The 18,177-nt window shown below is 30.5% G+C and overlaps 1 protein-coding gene across 1 annotated transcript in view; it reads left to right on the forward strand.

The window, feature by feature from the left end:
* Positions 1-18,177, forward strand: part of LOC129218948 (carbonic anhydrase-related protein 10-like) — a 128,535-nt gene that overhangs the window by 45,988 nt on the left and 64,370 nt on the right. Inside the window, exon 6 of the mRNA XM_054853268.1 lies at positions 5,587-5,741. Coding sequence (XP_054709243.1) covers positions 5,587-5,741 — 155 coding nt within the window. The remainder of the gene's footprint in view (positions 1-5,586; positions 5,742-18,177) is intronic.

The raw sequence follows: 18,177 nt of genomic DNA on the forward strand, positions 1-18,177 counted from the left end.
TACAAAATTCCAAAGCAATCGGATGATTGCTTTTTGGTGCGTCGATTTTTTTTTTTTTTTTTTGTTATAGAGTGTAAATAAAGCAATGCAAGATCCAATGTGTTATCTGTACCTGAATTTTATTTTTTCATCCTTTGGTCATACATAAAGTGACTCCCAAAAGTGTTCGTACACCTACGACTTTCAATGAATTAGGCCCCTATTCACTGGTTAGAATTAATATTTCGGAATAGGTATTTAATAATAAGATCTATGATCTATTTTTAACAAAACTACAAGAAACCTTTTTATAAAATATTAAAACTTATTTTTTTAAAAATCAAAAACCAAAAAGTGCCGGAAATTTTCTCTCACAAAAGTCTTCGTACACTTTGAAAAAATGTCAAAAATTAGTAAATAATCTAACTTTTTTCAAAATTATTATTTAGTAGAATATCATACAGTATCAACAATAGCTTTTAAACGTCTGGGAATAGATTTCATTGTTTTTTCTTTCTTTTTTTATGCGATTTCTGAATAAATGTTCAACCGCACTTCGAGTCTTACTGTTTCTAGTTCGCTTTTCGTTTCAATGGTGTATTCTCGTAATCTAGTCAAAAGATATCTCTAAATACGTTCCATTAAGTTTAAATCTTGCGATTGAGGAGATATTTCTAAGTTTAAGGACAATTTTTGAGACACCAAACGCAAACGTGTACTTCTTATCGTTATGTTGATAAAAAACAAAGTTGTTTCGGATTGCCAAATTTTGGGATAGTTTAAAATTAGTTTTAAAAATATTTAAATGAACAGCGTGATTCATTATTTCACCGAAAAATTCCAAATTCCGAAGTCCTGATGCTGTTACGCACCCTCACACAAGAACACTTTCACCGTCCTGATTAACTGATCCAGCTAAGTTCTTAAGACTAAATTCCTCATTTCTTCTTCTATTGACAATTATACAACAATTTAACCACAAAATATTAAATTTATTTTCATCTATAAGTAAGACGTTGTTTAAAAACGTTTTGATCTTATTTATCATTGATTTCATGCCAGAAAGCGTAAGTTTACTGTTTCTCGCACGAATAAGAAAATTTCTGCGGGAAGAGGTCCCCTTTAATCCAGCTAATCAGAGAACTTGGCGAACAATTTTAGCTGAAAAGTAAACGTTAAATGTTTCATTCAATTCTGCAGAAACTTTTTCAGCTCTCAAATGTGTATTTTCCATATTTTTTTTTTTTTAACTATAAACCTCCGACCACGCTTTGTTAACTTTGCCAGTTGACCTTTTCTTACTTTAATTTCGATCCTATTCTTGTCTTCTCAAACCAATTTATGACTACTGTGAGGGAAAAAAATCAAATTTCGAATCGTGTTTGTTGTTTTCTACGCATACCTGCCATTTTAAAATAATAAGCAGAATATTAGGGAATAAATAAACAAAAAACTGAAGGCAAATGACTTTACAGTGTCATTACAATGCAAAAAAAAAACCGCATATGAAAAATTTAATAATGAATTTATTCGAAAATATTTCAGTGTACGATAACTTTTGTGGCGTATTTTTTCTCTGTATCATCGTTTTTTGACAAATTTAAAAAATAAAATGTGGCAATATTTTGAAAAATACTAATGGGTTTTATTCAGAATGGCATAGGAATAGTGTGAAAAAAAATTGGACTTCATATTCGAATTAAGTTTTGTGTTATTTTGGTTTTACTAGAAAATTTCAAGGTGTACGAACACTTTTGGGAGCCACTGTATATACCTCCAGACACAGAAATGTCTCCAATTAAATATTAGTGCGCGTTATAAAAAATTGGATCTAGTTTCTAAAAAAATACAAAATTTTAACTGTGCAGATGCAATTAGGATACACTTTTTACTCGGCTGTATTAATAAATATAATAAATCGAAAACAAGCATAGTAAAAATTCACAAAAATATTTACTTTTTAAGTTTTATTCAAGTTTTGCTTTGGTTTCCAGGAAGATAATAGTCACACATAAAATAAAAAGCATATATTGAAATCAAAATTTTGCTTGTAATCCTTAAAAGTTCCAAGTAAAGTATTACGTTTAATATTTCGATCTAGTAAAATAGACAGAAAAATAAAACGTGTAGTATTCTAGTTTTTTTTTTTTTTTTTTTGAGCTGTAATTATTCTAGTTGTAAGAATTAGTTTTTCAGCATACCATAGCATAATAAGAACTGATTTATTTTTTATTTAATTTTATATTTTTATTAAAAAAATCAAAAAAGAAAAAAAAAATCATTATTGTTTATCATTTAGCACGAAGCTATGTAAAACGGTATACCAAAATAATGAATATTAGTTTTCTTCTACAAAAAATATTCAAGCAAACCAAATCTAAAATGCTTTTTTTTTTTTTTTCAATTTTACATTGCATTTGATTTAGAAATCTATTATAAAAATATTACATTAAAATACAGCGTTAATTGCTGAAATAGCAATATGAATTGAAAACATGGAGTAACAAGGAACCAATTTCACAGTGAAAACTGTTTCGCTATTTATAAATGTTTTTTGTGAGAAAGGTGTTTTATGGAAATTTGGTTTTACTTTTTAAATACAGTTTTGAAAAAATAACTGCAGTTAATGCGAAAAGTGTTTGAAGTCAAAAAGCAGGAGGACGCTGGTGGCTCGTTCTCTTTTACCTCATGACTATTTATTTCTACTTTTTATTTACGCCTCTAACTTTTATTTTAAATTTATATGTTTATCTGTTTCGTATGACATTAACATATGAAATATAATAACCAAATGAAATTTATAAATATTTACTGGAGATAAACATGTTACACTATGAGTCTAAATGAAAACCTGCTACAGTAGAAATGCTTTTGATTAAAATAAAAAATGTAACTGCTATTTAGGGGGGACGTTTTAATAAACGTGTGGACAAAATACATTTTCACTGTTGTTTCCAGATATAGCCTTCTTTTTAAAAATTGTTTTTACTTAAAAAAATATATAAAAAAAACACTTTAAGTTGACAATTCAAAGATTTTTTCCCATCTGTAACTTCTTCTGTTCCCATCAACAAAGCAAAATACAATATAAAGGTTTTTTAATCATATGAAAATACATTTTTTGATTGAATATTTTCATTAAAGAAAAAAATAGAATTTTGTGGTTAAAGACCTACTTAGCATTTTTACTTAACATTTAATTTAATTTTCTTCTAGCTGCATTTTGTTTTCATGCATGAAAATGTTGATTTATTGAACGTTAAAGGCTACATAGAGAAGTGTGTAATTCTTTTTATCCGTGGAGAATTTTCCGCTATTTAATGTTGCGTCTTAAAGCAAAATAAACTAAGCGTGCCGAAAACTTCATTTAAAGCAAAACAGAGCACAAAAGAAGAAAAAAAAAAAGATAAAAAAGACTGTTTATTTTTCAACTCTACCGATGTTGTTTCATAAAGTGTGAAAAGCAAAACACGCAAGTTTTCAAGTTTCCTTCCAGGAGAAGAAAAAGAAGCCGGCAAACAATGCCTTCCAAAAAACATAAGTGTGATTGAAGCTGCAATAATGATAAGAAAAGGGGGAAGCTGCAGCATAGCATGAACAGCTTCTTCCCATCCTCTTTTTCGGTTTTTTTTTTTCCGCATGGCATATTCTTCTTTTCATTTGCAGTTCTCTCAGAGAAAATCGCATTAAATCCAGCTCGATAAGCAAGTGCATTTAATTAAAAAGATTTCAGTTTATTTTTCAATATGCTATTTTTTATCTCAGATTTCATAAATGCTCAACTGTGTAAGGTTTGTGAAAAAACTAATTTCACTTCTTTCATTTACGTTTCCGAAGGAAAATCAGTGATAATTTGAATGTTGTCTGTATCGTTGTTTTGCTTTTTCGAAATTCGTCGCCGTATCTGATATGTATTAATAAAAAGAAAACACGAAACAAAGACATGAAACTATTTTGTCAAACAAATTGAATGTAAACTTACTTCCAAGAAAAAAACGTGCATTAATAATATATAAATTGAGTTTTTGCATTGAAAAATAATGATATTCTGAAATTTTTAAACGGAAAGTGAATATGTTTTTTTTTAAGCAAGTAACGAAATAGTAAATATTTGCAATTTAAGTTACTGATAAAAATGTATTTCGAATACATTCGAAAGAACAAAATAAAGTAGCAGAATAAGAAGTAAAAATTGCATCAGTAATAAGTTTTAAGTGATTTTAATTAAACATTAAACGTAAAAGTGTTAATTCGTAATTTATGAAAGCATAAAATGTAACTTCTGAGGGTATCAACAAAAATATCAAAGAGAAGCAAAAAGGAAATATAAAAACTGCATTTGATTTATTGCTCTTTTGTTCTTTCTTAAAAGATGCGATTGTTCTGATGACGCAACTAGCTATCATTCGTTCTTGGGAATATCACACATATAATACTTTTGAAAAAATCTCCATTGATTTCACACTACAATATGAAATACAACCTGATACGGAGTAAGTGTAGGAAATTACAAATATGACATAAATAGAGTTAAATTCTGCAAATAGCAGTGTGAAATCCAATGAAGCAAGCCTCTTAAGTGTACAATATGAAATGAGTTAACAACAGCTCGAAAACGAACAAGTGATCACAAAATGCAGGGGAAATGATTATACTACTTATAATCATTGGTAGCTGGAAACATGAGCAGTGACATCACTCGAAAAGCGGAAGCGACGCTATGCCAACTACACAGTTGACTGACCGTATTTCTTCAAGTTCAACATTGGGTAATTCTCAATTTAAAAAAAGGAACATCGAATAACATTACGAGCATACTATTTAAAAAGAAAAAAATAATAAGTAAAAACATTTATCTGTAGAGAACGTAACTCGCGTGGATTGCACTTGACCACACGTAATATGACTTCTAGGTGTAGGTAACACGTGTCCTTGCTTAAGGCTGTCAATTTTAGGATGTTCAAATTTTTGTTAAGTCATCAAAAAAAAAAAAAAAAAAATAGGGTAAGCTTACTACCTTCAGCAACATTATAGACACAACATCAAACAAAAAAGAGAGGAGCAAAAAATAAATAAATAACTCATCTTTTCCGACGAATTTAATGTTATACTACAGTGTTATGCTACACTCGTGGTATACTACATGTTAACAATTATTGATTAGTTAAATGAGAATGGGTGTGCGCTGATTGCTGTTTCAATCAGCGCTTGTTCCAAAGTCTGATTATGATGTATGACTACAAAAGATGATTTAAAACATAATGATCAATATATAGTTCCAAATATTTTAGCAACACTCAAGTCAATAAAAAAACCATAAATTAATGTGTACATTACCCGGAAAAGCATTAAAGTCCAGGATTTTTTATTTTTTTTTTTTGCCTAATCCGGCACGCAAGGTAAACCTAGAAAGAAGAGAAAAGTACTCACTTTTTAATTTGTATTCCTTAAATCTGTTGTTTACTTCAGTTAAGATTTTCTTTTAAGTGGTATTGTCAATACTTTGCAAGATATTATTATACATTTTTACTAAAGACTGTGTACTTTGAAGCAGTGCATTTCAAATAAATGCTTGTTTTTACATCTAATTAACTATTTTTTTTACAGGGCAGTCTACAAACATAACGCATATATCAGTTCAAGGTCTACTACCAGACACGAGCCAATTTATGACATATGAAGGTTCCATTACAATGCCAGGTTGTCACGAGACGGTGACATGGATTATACTAAATAAACCTATTTATATCACAAAAGCAGAGGTAAGTTTTGTGGGCAAAAATGTGCTGTTGGCAGAACGAAGTGTTCATAAAAATTGTGAGGTTTGTAGGATTTCTTGATTTGCCGCGATTGCGTGGAAGTTTCAACAAATGCTGTTGCTTGTCTTTGTAACAAATTACTTATTTTATTATATTTCCTATTTTCAATATTGCGAATGTACGTGAAAGGTTTTCCTTTGGTGGCCCTATATTTTTCAAAAAAAAAAAAAAAAAAAAAACAAGTCTACTAACGTAGCGCATTTACCACTACAGGTTTGACTGAATTTCAAAGACTGATAAAATACATCGCATTAGACTTTCTGGCCCATTCAAAGCGAAATTAATTGAATTCAAAAACCTAGTTTTGCTATCATTCAAGTATTTTCCTGTAACGTTGCATGGACATCTGAGATAGAAAATACTGAAAAGTCGAGAGCAGAACAAAAATATGTTGCGCAGCTGTTACGACTAAGACTTTTCCCTGTAATACTTCAAGATGGAAAATCAGGGTCTGTTATACAGTTAAGGTAGCTTTTAGACACAGTTGAGGTGTTTCGAACTTACGAATCAGCAATTTTTATTATGTTTAAATTTCAATCAAGTTAAAAAAAAAAAAAAACTAATGCGACAAATTAACTCAACGTTACATTTTCTTCTGTTAAGTAACAAATTTTTCTTAATTTTAGTTAAAATTTAATTACGGCAAGTAATAAAATATAATAAAACTATTTAACTTTACTAACTTATTCTAAAAGTTAATAAAACAATCATTTTATTCTATGACAATTGGATTCAATCACTGAAAGAAGTGAAGCAATTAATACTAAATTTTGGAAACGTATGAGCATTTTATAAACTAGTGTTATTTGTTGTTGGTATTTTAGACTTAAATTAGCATTCTTAACAGAATCAAATCGTCGTTTTTTTTAAAAAATAAATGTGTGTGCTTAACTTCTAAAACCTTAAATACTATAAAATTAAGGAAAATAACCTTAATTACTATAACACGATTTTTATACTCCAGTATTGATTTCACCGAAAGCATCTTTCGGTTATATCTTAAGAATAGGAAATGCTCGCATCACTTGTAGTAAATAAGATTACTAAATGATCAGTGATTTTTAGGCTTAAATAATTTTATGCTTATATTTGTTCTACGCTTCAAGTTAAAAAAGGGAATAGTTTCAGTACTAAATCTTTATCAGGTTCAAAAGGCATAAATTAAAACTACGTTTCAAATAAAAGTACTTTAATCATTAATTCCATTACATGATAGAAGCATATTTATTATTGAATGAAACTTATACGATTGGTAATACGAATTGGACAAAGTGAAATAGTTGAGATAATTTACCTTATCCAAGCCTTTTCCAACTATACAAATAGAAAATTTGTTGTGAAAATTAACGTTCATAAATAACAATGAAATTTATGTTAAATTTTGAACTATTTTTTTTCTTTTGCAAAAAAAAACCGTTTATTTTTTTTTGGGGAAAAATGAAAAAAAAAAGAAATATTTTCTATTGTATAACATAAATTATTATTCATTAAATTAAGAAATGAATAAACAAAAAAAGCGTTAAAAAGAATATAATAAAACAATTGACTAACAAATAAATAAATAAATTATTAATGAGAAAAAATAAATGAGGAAATAAAATAGCAAGTGAATACGAAAATAAGTAACTAATATAAAAATAAGTAAATGAATAAATATATGAGGGAATATACCTCATTGAGGAATGTACCTAAATGCATAAATTATTTGATGAATAAGTAAATCAATAAATAATTTGATCTATAAGTAAATGACTTCATAAATGAATAAGTAACTATTTCCCTTGTCCCACCTGGCAAACTATTTATAATATCAAAGCAAAACATTCCTAATATTAACTAAATACTTACAGCACTGGACCTCAGTAGATATCAATTATTATTTGAAATGTTAATTGCAATAACTTAATAATTTTATGATAGCAAAAATTGTGTTTCATAAACCAAGAAATATTACAATATAATTATTAAATTTTAAAAATAATTTGTAATATTATTTTAATTAATATGAGTTTTATTTTTTGACTCAAATCAACTTTATGTTTAGAAAATTAGTTAAATATTTTAAGATAGGTGACGCTGCAAGCAGAAAATATTTTATCATTTCACTTTGCCTCTCACATTTTCCTAAGTATCTTATTTTTATCATTTATAACATGCTTAATTAGAAGATTCTGTGCTTTAAAAGTTCATTAATTTTTAGTTTTGAGAAAAGGACAACTTTTTTTGTTTAAAACTTTACAAGATTTTATTATATGTAGGGAAATGCAAGACAAAATAAAATAGAAAGGGAAATTGAAGTGGTGAAATATTTTCTCTACTTTTAGTGTTAACTATGTAAAAGCATATGTACTCTATTCCCGTCAGAAAAAAATACCGTTGAAGATTTAAGCATATGATAATGCAGGGAATTTTCAAAAATCGATACTCATATTGCAATATTTTTTTGTAAGTGAAAAGTTATTTTTATTATTAGTATATGATAAAGATCTTGATATTTCAGTTTAAATATTAATTGAAACATTTTAATACTCACTTCAGTAATTATTTGGTTCATATTAAGTGTATTTGCATTTAAATATTTTACAGTAGTCAAGTACACTGTAAAAACGATTCAGAAACGTACCTGGAAAATAATGGGCAGCTGATGTGCCCAATACCTGCCAGTAACATATCTTGCAAATTCCAGGAACTTTTTCCGCTAAAATTCAGTAACCTTCCTGATATTATCCTGGAAGTCTCCTGAAAAATTCAGAAATCTTCCCGTTAAATACCAGTCGTGTCCGTGGAAATAATATCTTAGCATCATTCTGATTTATCAAGGAAGTTAAAAGAGCATTATTGCAAACATGGCCAAAGCTATGCCAGAATTGCAAGTAAGTAACGATAATTTTACTTGCTTGCAAATCTTGCAAAGCAATGCAGTCCACACTTTTTCGCTCCCTTTGGGAGTTTAATTAGCATGGACAGGCCGTACTTGAAGTACAGCCGATACAATTTATAAATACGCTCAATTAATCTTTAAACTGGGAGCTAAAAATATTTTTCACAAGAGTGAAAAGTCTGCATTCTTGCGACTTGTAGCAATTCAGGAAACTTTTTGTTAAAAATACTTTATTTTTCCAGGAAGTGGATAAAAACCATTAAAATCCCGAAACGTGACACGGAAATACACAGTAACGTTTCGGAATTTTTTTACAGTGTACATGCAGGGAAAAATGAGTTGGACAAAGTGAAATATTTTATTTTGTTTGCTCACTCAATCATTTACTAAATCAGTTAGGTATTTATTTATTAGTTAATTCATTTACAATTCCTCATTTAGTAATTCCCTTATTTAATCACTTTTTTTCTAAATCATTCACTCTGTTATTTTCCTTTACACAACAATTAATAAATTAAGTTAATTACTCATTTATTGTTTCATTATTTTTTCATTTACTTATTCAGCCTTTTATTTACTGATTTACTTGATCAAAAATTTTTTTATAATCGAATAGAAAACATTTCATTTCAAAAAAATTTTATTTTCCACTTTGCCCTGTGAAAAAAAAATAAAAATAAAATAAAATAAATTTGCCCCTTCAAACAAAATCCACTTTTTTTTTGGAATACGCAAAATCTATTAATACAAAAACTATAAAATATTATTTCAATATTTTATAGTTATTCTTTATGTACTGTAATTTTACAAAAATAAATCCAATTTGCTCATTTTTAAAAAAATCAGTCATTTTAACTATTTCGCTTTGCCTCACGTTTCCCTACTTCAATAGGTTATAAGCTAAACATAGCAAAGCAGTTTTTTAACACATACTTTCCCGCAGAATGGTGAAATATAGCAAGGTCAGTAAATTATACATTATATAGATACAATATATAATTAATACAATACATTGATGCTCAATTATACAAGAGTTGAGACTTAGTATTACATTGTTCGTCAACCAGCTAAAAGAACCATGATACATAAGGAGGGGCAATAGCATGCACTGAATATGCTTACTGAACCAATTTGAGGAATATACGTTGGCAGATTGCGCGCATTCCTGTCTACCCCTTTCGTGTAAGTCTCGTACTGTGTTTAATTGAGGTCTGATCAGTGCGGTGGGCAGAGAAGGAAAGTGAGGCGATTTCGCTGTTCTAAGAGCAACTTTGTACAATATATAACAACTTATTTGGTAAGTGATCGGTGAACTATCTGGGAGCATGATGTCGAGGCATTAAGGTAAGTTGCTGTGTTTAATGCGGCCAGTTACATGAAACTAATTAGATCGGGTCTACATAATGTTGAAATGTATTATCTTAAATTAACCAAAGGTGTGGCATGTCTTAGATCCTTGCAAATAAATGCACTGGAAATTGGAGGTTGTTGAAATTCAATGAACTAAATACATTGTTATTCTTCAGTTTATTTTTTTAAACGAGAGATAATAAAACGCAAAAAAACTTTTTTAAATAAATATACATGTGTGGGAATGTGCATACGTGTGTAAGTACATATACAGATGTGCGAATGTGCATACATATGTGTAAATAAATATACATGTGTGCGAACGTGTATACTTTTGTGTTAATAAATACACATGTGTGCGAAAGTGTATACATTACATATGTGTTAATAAATACACATGTGTGTGAATATTTATACGTATGTGTAAATAAAAAGGCATTCTATAGCGACAACAGTTTATATTAACTGCATTTATCATAATTAATTATATTATTTAACATATAAGTTTACTTAATATATAAAACACTAGTGTATAATAACAACGAACAAACTAAACATTTCAAACTATACGAAACTTTATACATTGTCAAAACCAATGAGCCATTTGCTCAAAAGTCCAACACTTAATGTCATTAAATCTACAAATTCGTTAACGAAATTGACCTTGGAGGGGATTGCATAGTAATTAAACGCATAGAGAAGTTATGAAAGTTGAATTAACTGAACACTGAAAGTTGTCTTTAATCAAAGGCAAATTACTGCAATACGCTTGTGCTTCCGAAATTAATTTCAAACTTATGATGCCGTTGAAAACTGTAATTAACACTGTACCAGAAACCTACGAAAGTTCACTCTTTCACCTGCATAATCTCGAATTGAATCGAGCTGAGCTTAATCTTTAGCTGCTTATCAGTTTGCTGGCTGTTCTCTTGGTCTGCAATCAGGAGCCTTAAGGGAAGTAACAGTGCACAAACGCATTTTCATTTGCCACATGCAGGTGATATCGACAGCATTCCTGTGGAGGCAATTATGCATAGGTACAAAATGTGAAATTGTTAGGAGAGAGGGTAAATGGTCCTACTAACAGTAGTGTTAATTTCATTAGTTTACTTGTTACACTCAAGACGATCTTACATCATTACCGAAATTAGAAACTTTGCCATTTAGGTACGACATTATTATCAAAATATGCAAATTCTTGTGTTTTCATTCATTAGCATGATGAATGTATTTCGTAATGTTTCATGATGGAATAAAAATGATATTTCTGCAGTGGAATGAATATAAAGTTCATCAACTTTGGAAAATGCGCTTTTATTTTATAAATATAGTTAGATGATCTAATTATTATTATTACTATAACTATTTTCAAAATTATTTTGTTTCTTGATAATACTATTTTCAGAAAATTAAAAAAAAAAAGTATCGAATAAGTAATGCTTCAGAAATATTAATAGAATCACACTTAAGAGAAGGATATGAGTGAAAAGAATAGTTTCTCAAAAATAACGCGAATAGTAATATTAATAATAAAAAAATTTTAGTAACAAGCTCCTCGAAAAGTCATTGTATACACATTATTTCCCTAGATGTTTCTTCGTGTAAAGTTTTTTTTAAAGGAAATTGGCCTATTGAATATTAGTTCCCCTAGTCCCCTCGCAGCCATTTTTTTTCATTAGTGTTGCTAATGTCACTGAAAAAAATTGAAGTCTCATTCACGAACTAAATGGAGTCTCCAAGACAAATTGAAGAAATAGAGGATTTGCGGCAGAAGAGATAGGCTGCTGAGAGAGTGAGGCCCTCACATTGGCCTGAAAATTTGACTCCAAACTCAATAGATCGCAGCATTGCTTCCACTATTTAAACATAGTTCTTAGTTAACGCTGGTAGTCTTTAACGACTCTGCAACCATAGTAACTGCTAGTAACTAACCACAGGACTTTCTCACCCACGGATTTAACGAGTACGTGTCCGCATGTAGGGGAAGGATGCCCATAGCGGGTAGGCATTCGTATGCCGCCGCATGGTGTGTAAGTATGCGTATGGCGTATTTATCCGAACAAACCTGAGTTTCAATCAGTCACAGCGAAGCAGCAGTGAAGTGGCATGGTGAACCCAGGCTTAAAATAAGAAAAATGATACATATCTATAAAAAGGTTTTTAACTTGTGATTAGTCGAAGACCAGTTTTATTTCTTAAATATCAATAATATTACGTTATTCGGACGCCATCCACCTACAAACTACAATGGTCATTTCGTTTGATTCTTTTTTAAGTTTAAGGTTATAATTACTGAAATAAAAATCGTGTCTTCGTGTACACCGGGTTGAAGATTAGATCATATATTTATTTATAATTTCTGACTTAGATTTTCTATTTTAATAGGATAAGTATAACTCGAAAAAGATATTTTTCTTAAGATAAAAGTTATTAAACGGAAGACATCTTTACCAAAATTTTCAAAACTATAATCTTAATGAAATTACGTTTATTATATTTTCAAAAATATTTTTTTTCTATATTACAACTGACGTATTTGAAAGCTACATGTTGTGTAATGTTTCATTTCTAACGTTTAACATATTAATTTATTTCAATAATACAACATTATAAAAATATTTTAAAATTCTCCAAAAAATATTTAATAAAATTTAAAAAAACCTATAACATGCAAAACAACTACATTCAAAACTAATTGAAATTGCTCGTTTTTCCTTTAACATGCTTTTCAAAGACATTTTAGGCCATTAATCTCAGATTACAGCTAAAGGGTTAATGAATTACTTAGCATTAATCTACGGTGTCAATGTATTAAACCTAAGGTTAATCGCACACGTCTTAAAATCACTTTATCAGAAATGTCCTCAAACTCAGGATTTCAATAATGTAAGCAATCAGATACAAGTCAGCCTCGATCAGAGTATATATCTCAAATAAGCACTGTAAACTAGACGCTGTATTATGAAGTTAAATTCAAACAAGTCAACATTTCAATTATTCGAGTGAAATACTCGACTGTAAACATAGCATCCAATGGTAAATAAATGTGTCGGTTCATGTACGACAAAACCAAATATAATCTTTGGTTTTAATTATTAGTTTTCAACACAAAATTATGTCTTTGTTTATGTTGCTATAATGGGAAATCTATATTATATTGAGTCAAGAGAGTGTAACTGAAAGATAAAATATATGAAAATCACAATACATGTTACACTGTCAAAAAATACTGGTTATGAAGTAAATAATAACGTGTGAGACTATAAAGATTATTAAGATTTAGTGCGCAAGTTTAAAAAAAAAGACTCTCGCTACTGTTTTTTAAATGCCAGCAGTTGGACAGTAAGTGCTTCCTGTCTTTAGTTAATTTTTGCTTTTAATTGGATTAATGTTGAATGCAAGCCTTGAATTTTCTGTTCCACTGTATAATGATTGCAGAAAAAATAGTTTATATCTTAAACCCTGTATGCGCGCGCGCAATTTATATTATAAGAGGATAAGGAGAAATGTTTTAAATGTAATGAATTTCAAGTTTTAATGAATTCTTATTTTGCCGCATTCGAATCAGTTTTCTCAAGCTTGTTAAAATAGTGAATTGATTCCTGGTCATCAAAAAAAAAAAAAAAAAAAAACATACGGTGCAGGTCTAAAAAAGTTTTTTTTTTGCAAGTATCATATGAAGGTGAAGTGAGAAATATCGGGCACAGTTATCTGTATTTGGAGTATTAGTTAAATAATGTGTTTTTTGTTTCTTTGTCAGACTTTGGGGTTTCAAATGGAGTTTGATAACTTATTCAAGTTTGTTGTACTGAGTTATAAAATAACATCCTAATCCCTAAAAAATGTAATATTGCACACTTTTTTTTTAATGCACCCAAGCTTTCGCACTCAACATATATTTCAAAATCCCAATTTTTAAGTAATGTTTTGAATTGTAGCAAAATGGGATTCTTTCTCTGATAGCAGTGAACAAATCGTAAAAATGGTCCCTTACTTTTAAAAACTGATGAAATGTTAAGGAAGTTATCGCGTACATACAATTATCAGGCTTGATAATAATATAATATGATACTATTTTTTACCATGTCAATATGCGTTCCCACAAAAAACAATTTTGAGACATAATACATAATATTTATTTATTTATGAAATGATACGGAGGCATTAATATTCTCAGGCATTCAAATAAAAAGGGGAAAACAAATGCTGCCGTGAGCAGGTTAATGGCAGTAGCTGCAATTTTTTTTATTTTTCATTTCCTCGCATTTTTTTCATCTATTATACGTTAGCTTTATTGAACAAGCTCGCTTATTTGGTATCCGCTGAAAAAAAAAAGTCAAATTCCAACATTTCCCTACGGTTAATATGAAATCCAAAACATGTTTCTTCAAAAGTCCCGAGACTCATTTTTGCAGATACTGCCGTTTACCTGCTCGCGACAGAATTCTTCTTTCATTTTAAATAGCATTTTTTATTAAAAAAAAATATATGTAATACAACTCAATTTGTGTCTTTTTTTGGAGGTAGCTGCATAGTTAATAGGGTGGGTCGAAAAATTTTTTTTTTTCTTTTTCGAAACGCTATACCGCGAAAAACTTGCCCCTAGGGTAGGTAAGTAAAATGCAGATTAAACAGAGAAAAAAAATGAGTCCCCAGCTAGCGCATGGTACTTGAAATTTCGATTTTTTTCGAAAATCAAGTCATTTTACAATTTTTTTTGTAGTACTTATCCGATAATATTTTTTAGTGCTATAGTGAAAATCTTTTACTAAAATGGTTGAAAAACACATAAAAAATGTTTTCTGGTCAATATCTTTCAATTTGAGGTATCGTAAAAGACTCCAAAATCTGTAAATTATTGCATTTCATACGCGCGGTAATTCTGGTCTGGCGCGTCGCCCTGCGTATAACAGCTATTACTGTTTCATTGTTCTGTTCACCTCTCCCCCTTTTAAGATATCAAGCTTTTCGCCACACTTCCCACAATGCATTGTGTGCACGCTGGCTGTACCATTCTGTGACCTCTCCGGCCGGGGGTCAGGTCAGTTTGAACTTTGACCCAGATAGTGACTGGTGTTTTAATGCGCTGTGGGTTTACTGTGCTTTCTTATTGCATTGTATGATGAATGTTTCAAAGAAGTTAACTCGAAGTGAGTTTGAGTGTCCTGTATTTGGTCCTCCGGAAGACTTGCCTTTGAATAAGTTTCCTTCGTATGAAGACGTTCTTCGGTGCTGTTTCAATGAACAATATAATATCGCCTTAGAGACTAATAAGACTGTTAGTTTTTCCAAAGTTGCGAATATTGTAGCTCCTAAAGTGAAAGCTTTATATAATAAAGCTTCAATACCGACTGTGACAACTTACAGAATTGTTCAATTAATAAATTCCTATCATGACAGTTACCGCAAATTAATGAAATCATTTAAACGAGATAAAGAGAAAGAATCCTTTAAAAAGCATGTTGATGAGTTCAAGAAAAAAGCACTGTTTCTCTTTGACATGGCCTCATGTAAGTGCGCAATGAAATACTCTTGCAACTGTCAAAAAGTTCCTGAGGTATGTAAATGTCCCACATTAATTTCCTGTGCATGTGAAAAAGCTAAAAAAATACCCACACTTTAGCTGAGGTTCATGTATTTTCAAAGAAATATTGGAAAAGGTAAAATCGGAGGTGTTGATGTTACAGAAACAAAGAAAATAACTAAAAGACATAAAAGAAAATTAACTGAACAAAGAAAATCCCAAATTCAGTTAACATTCCAGCCAGCATGCTCGTAGAGTGTTGATATTGAAATTAGTTCGTCCGAAGAAGCTGAATATGAAGTGGATAAAAACTATGAAGTATCTGAGTCGCATGCTGGAACTAAGAAACCTTGGCAGATGCGTATACAACTAAAAAATACTGCATTGACCTGTGATCGCTTCGGAATTTTGGACAGAGCAGCGGTTGCTGTTGCCTCAAGCGTGCTGAAAGGTGTTGGTATTGTTACTGATGAAGACCACTCCCACGTTGTTGACAAAAGTAAAATTAGAAGAGAAAAAAGAACAAAACGTAGCGAACTTCAAAACCAGAGCATGGAAGAACACAGTTCCCTCCAAGGACTTTATTTCGATGGAAGAAAAGATAACACCCTTGCAATTGAGAATGTCAACCAAAAACATTTTCGAAGAACTCTAAAAGAGGAACATTATTCCTTAATACAAGAACCTGGATCTATTTATGTTGGACACGTTGCACCCTCAAGTGGAACTGCTCAGAACATAGTTAATAGTATCATATCTTATTTGACTGACAGTGGTTTTTCTTTGGACGAACTAGATGTTTTAGGATGTGACGGGACAGTTACTAACACGGGTTGGAGAACAGGCGTTATACGTTTTTTTGAACATCAAGTTAAAAGGCCGCTACAGTGGGGGATTTGCCTTTTGCACTTCAACAAGTTGCCGTTCCGGCATTTGTTCCAAGCCTTAGATGGAGAAACGACTGGGCCAAAATCATTTAGTGGCCCAATTGGTATCCAGCTCAATAAGTGCAAGAAACTTCCTATAGTGGTTTTTGAAAGTATTGATTTCGAGCTTCCAGTCATTGATTTAAATACTTTAAGCAAAGATCAGCAATACCTACTGGACATAAGTTATGTTATAAAGTCAGGCAGCTGCCCTTTGGACTTATCTGTTCGTGAACCAGGCCCTCTTTACCACTCACGATGGCTGACAACAGCTAACAGAGTTTTAAGACTATATATAAGCGTAGACAATCCTTCAGATGAGCTCAAACTGTTAGTACATTTCATTCTTAAGTCATACATGCCTGTATGGTTTAAAATAAAGAAAAGTAAGTACATAACAGATGTTCCTGAACATATTTTTGAAGTAATAAAGTCCACAAGATTTCTACCAGAGAATTTGATTTGTATAATTGATCCCGTGATAGAAATAAATGCATTTTTTGCCCATCCAGAGCATTTGCTCCTTAGGATGATAGTAGATGAAAGAAAACATATCAGAGAGTTAGGCTTCAGAAGAATTATAAAAGCCAGAAAATTAGCCTCCGAAAGAGAATCAATAAGATGTTTTCAACCTCCCAAAAATTAACTTCCAGGCAACAGACTACACTGAAATAATTGATTGGAATACCACAACACTAACACCCCCTCCATTGTTACGAAGAGTATCTGATGATGAATGAATGATGATGAAGTTTGGGTAAAAATCACTGCTGGTGAAACTGCTGACGAATGGAACTTCGGTAAGTTTCCATGCCACACTCAAGCTGTAGAGCGCTGCGTGAAGTTACTAACTGAAACAGCTAAAAAAGTCGTCGGCACAAAGAATCGTGATGGTTTTATAAGATCCACTATAGTATACAGAGCATCGATGCCCAAGTTTTCTAGTAAGTGCAACTTCAACTTACCCACCCAAAAATTGTGAGACTTTTGGCAATGCAATACTTTCTTGTTCGTTTTTTTTTTTGTCTTTTTTTTGTATTTTTTAGTAAGTATGAAACTATAATAGAAATTAAAGATTAATATGATCTTTTAATATCCTTTCTATGGTCATTCTTTTACAATTAGATGTGTAAAGTTAAAAAAAAAAAAAGTAGCGGCCTTTTAACGCATAGAGCTCAAGATACCTGACTACACCTTCCTTTAACATGCTATTAAATGCAATAATTTACCGTTTTTTAAATTTTTTGCGCTGAAGTAATTTGAAAAAATTTGGCCAGTTAACATGTTTTTTTTGTTTTTCAACCTTTTTATCAAAGGATTTTCACTATAGCTGAATAAAATATTATTGGGTGAGTATAGCAAAAAAATTTGTAAAATGCCTTGATTTTCGAAAAAAATCGAAATTTCTAGTACCATGCGCTAGCTGGGGACTCGATTTTTTTTCTCTGTTTAATCTGCATCTTACTTACCTACCGTAGGGGCAAGTTTTCCACGGTATAGCGTTTTGAAACAGAAAGAAAATTTTTTTTCGACCCACCCTAATAGTTAAGCTCAAGCAATTATGTTTGCCTTAATATGCCGATTGTTCTTAGTATAAAACTAGCAGCGTATACTTAAATACTGCGTTGTGCCAAGACAAAAAAGAATAAAAAATATGTGAGGTCATTTGACAAAATATATCTAAAGTAATGAATAGAA

The sequence above is a fragment of the Uloborus diversus genome, chromosome 3, assembly GCF_026930045.1.
Source record: "Uloborus diversus isolate 005 chromosome 3, Udiv.v.3.1, whole genome shotgun sequence".
Lineage (NCBI taxonomy): Eukaryota > Metazoa > Arthropoda > Arachnida > Araneae > Uloboridae > Uloborus > Uloborus diversus.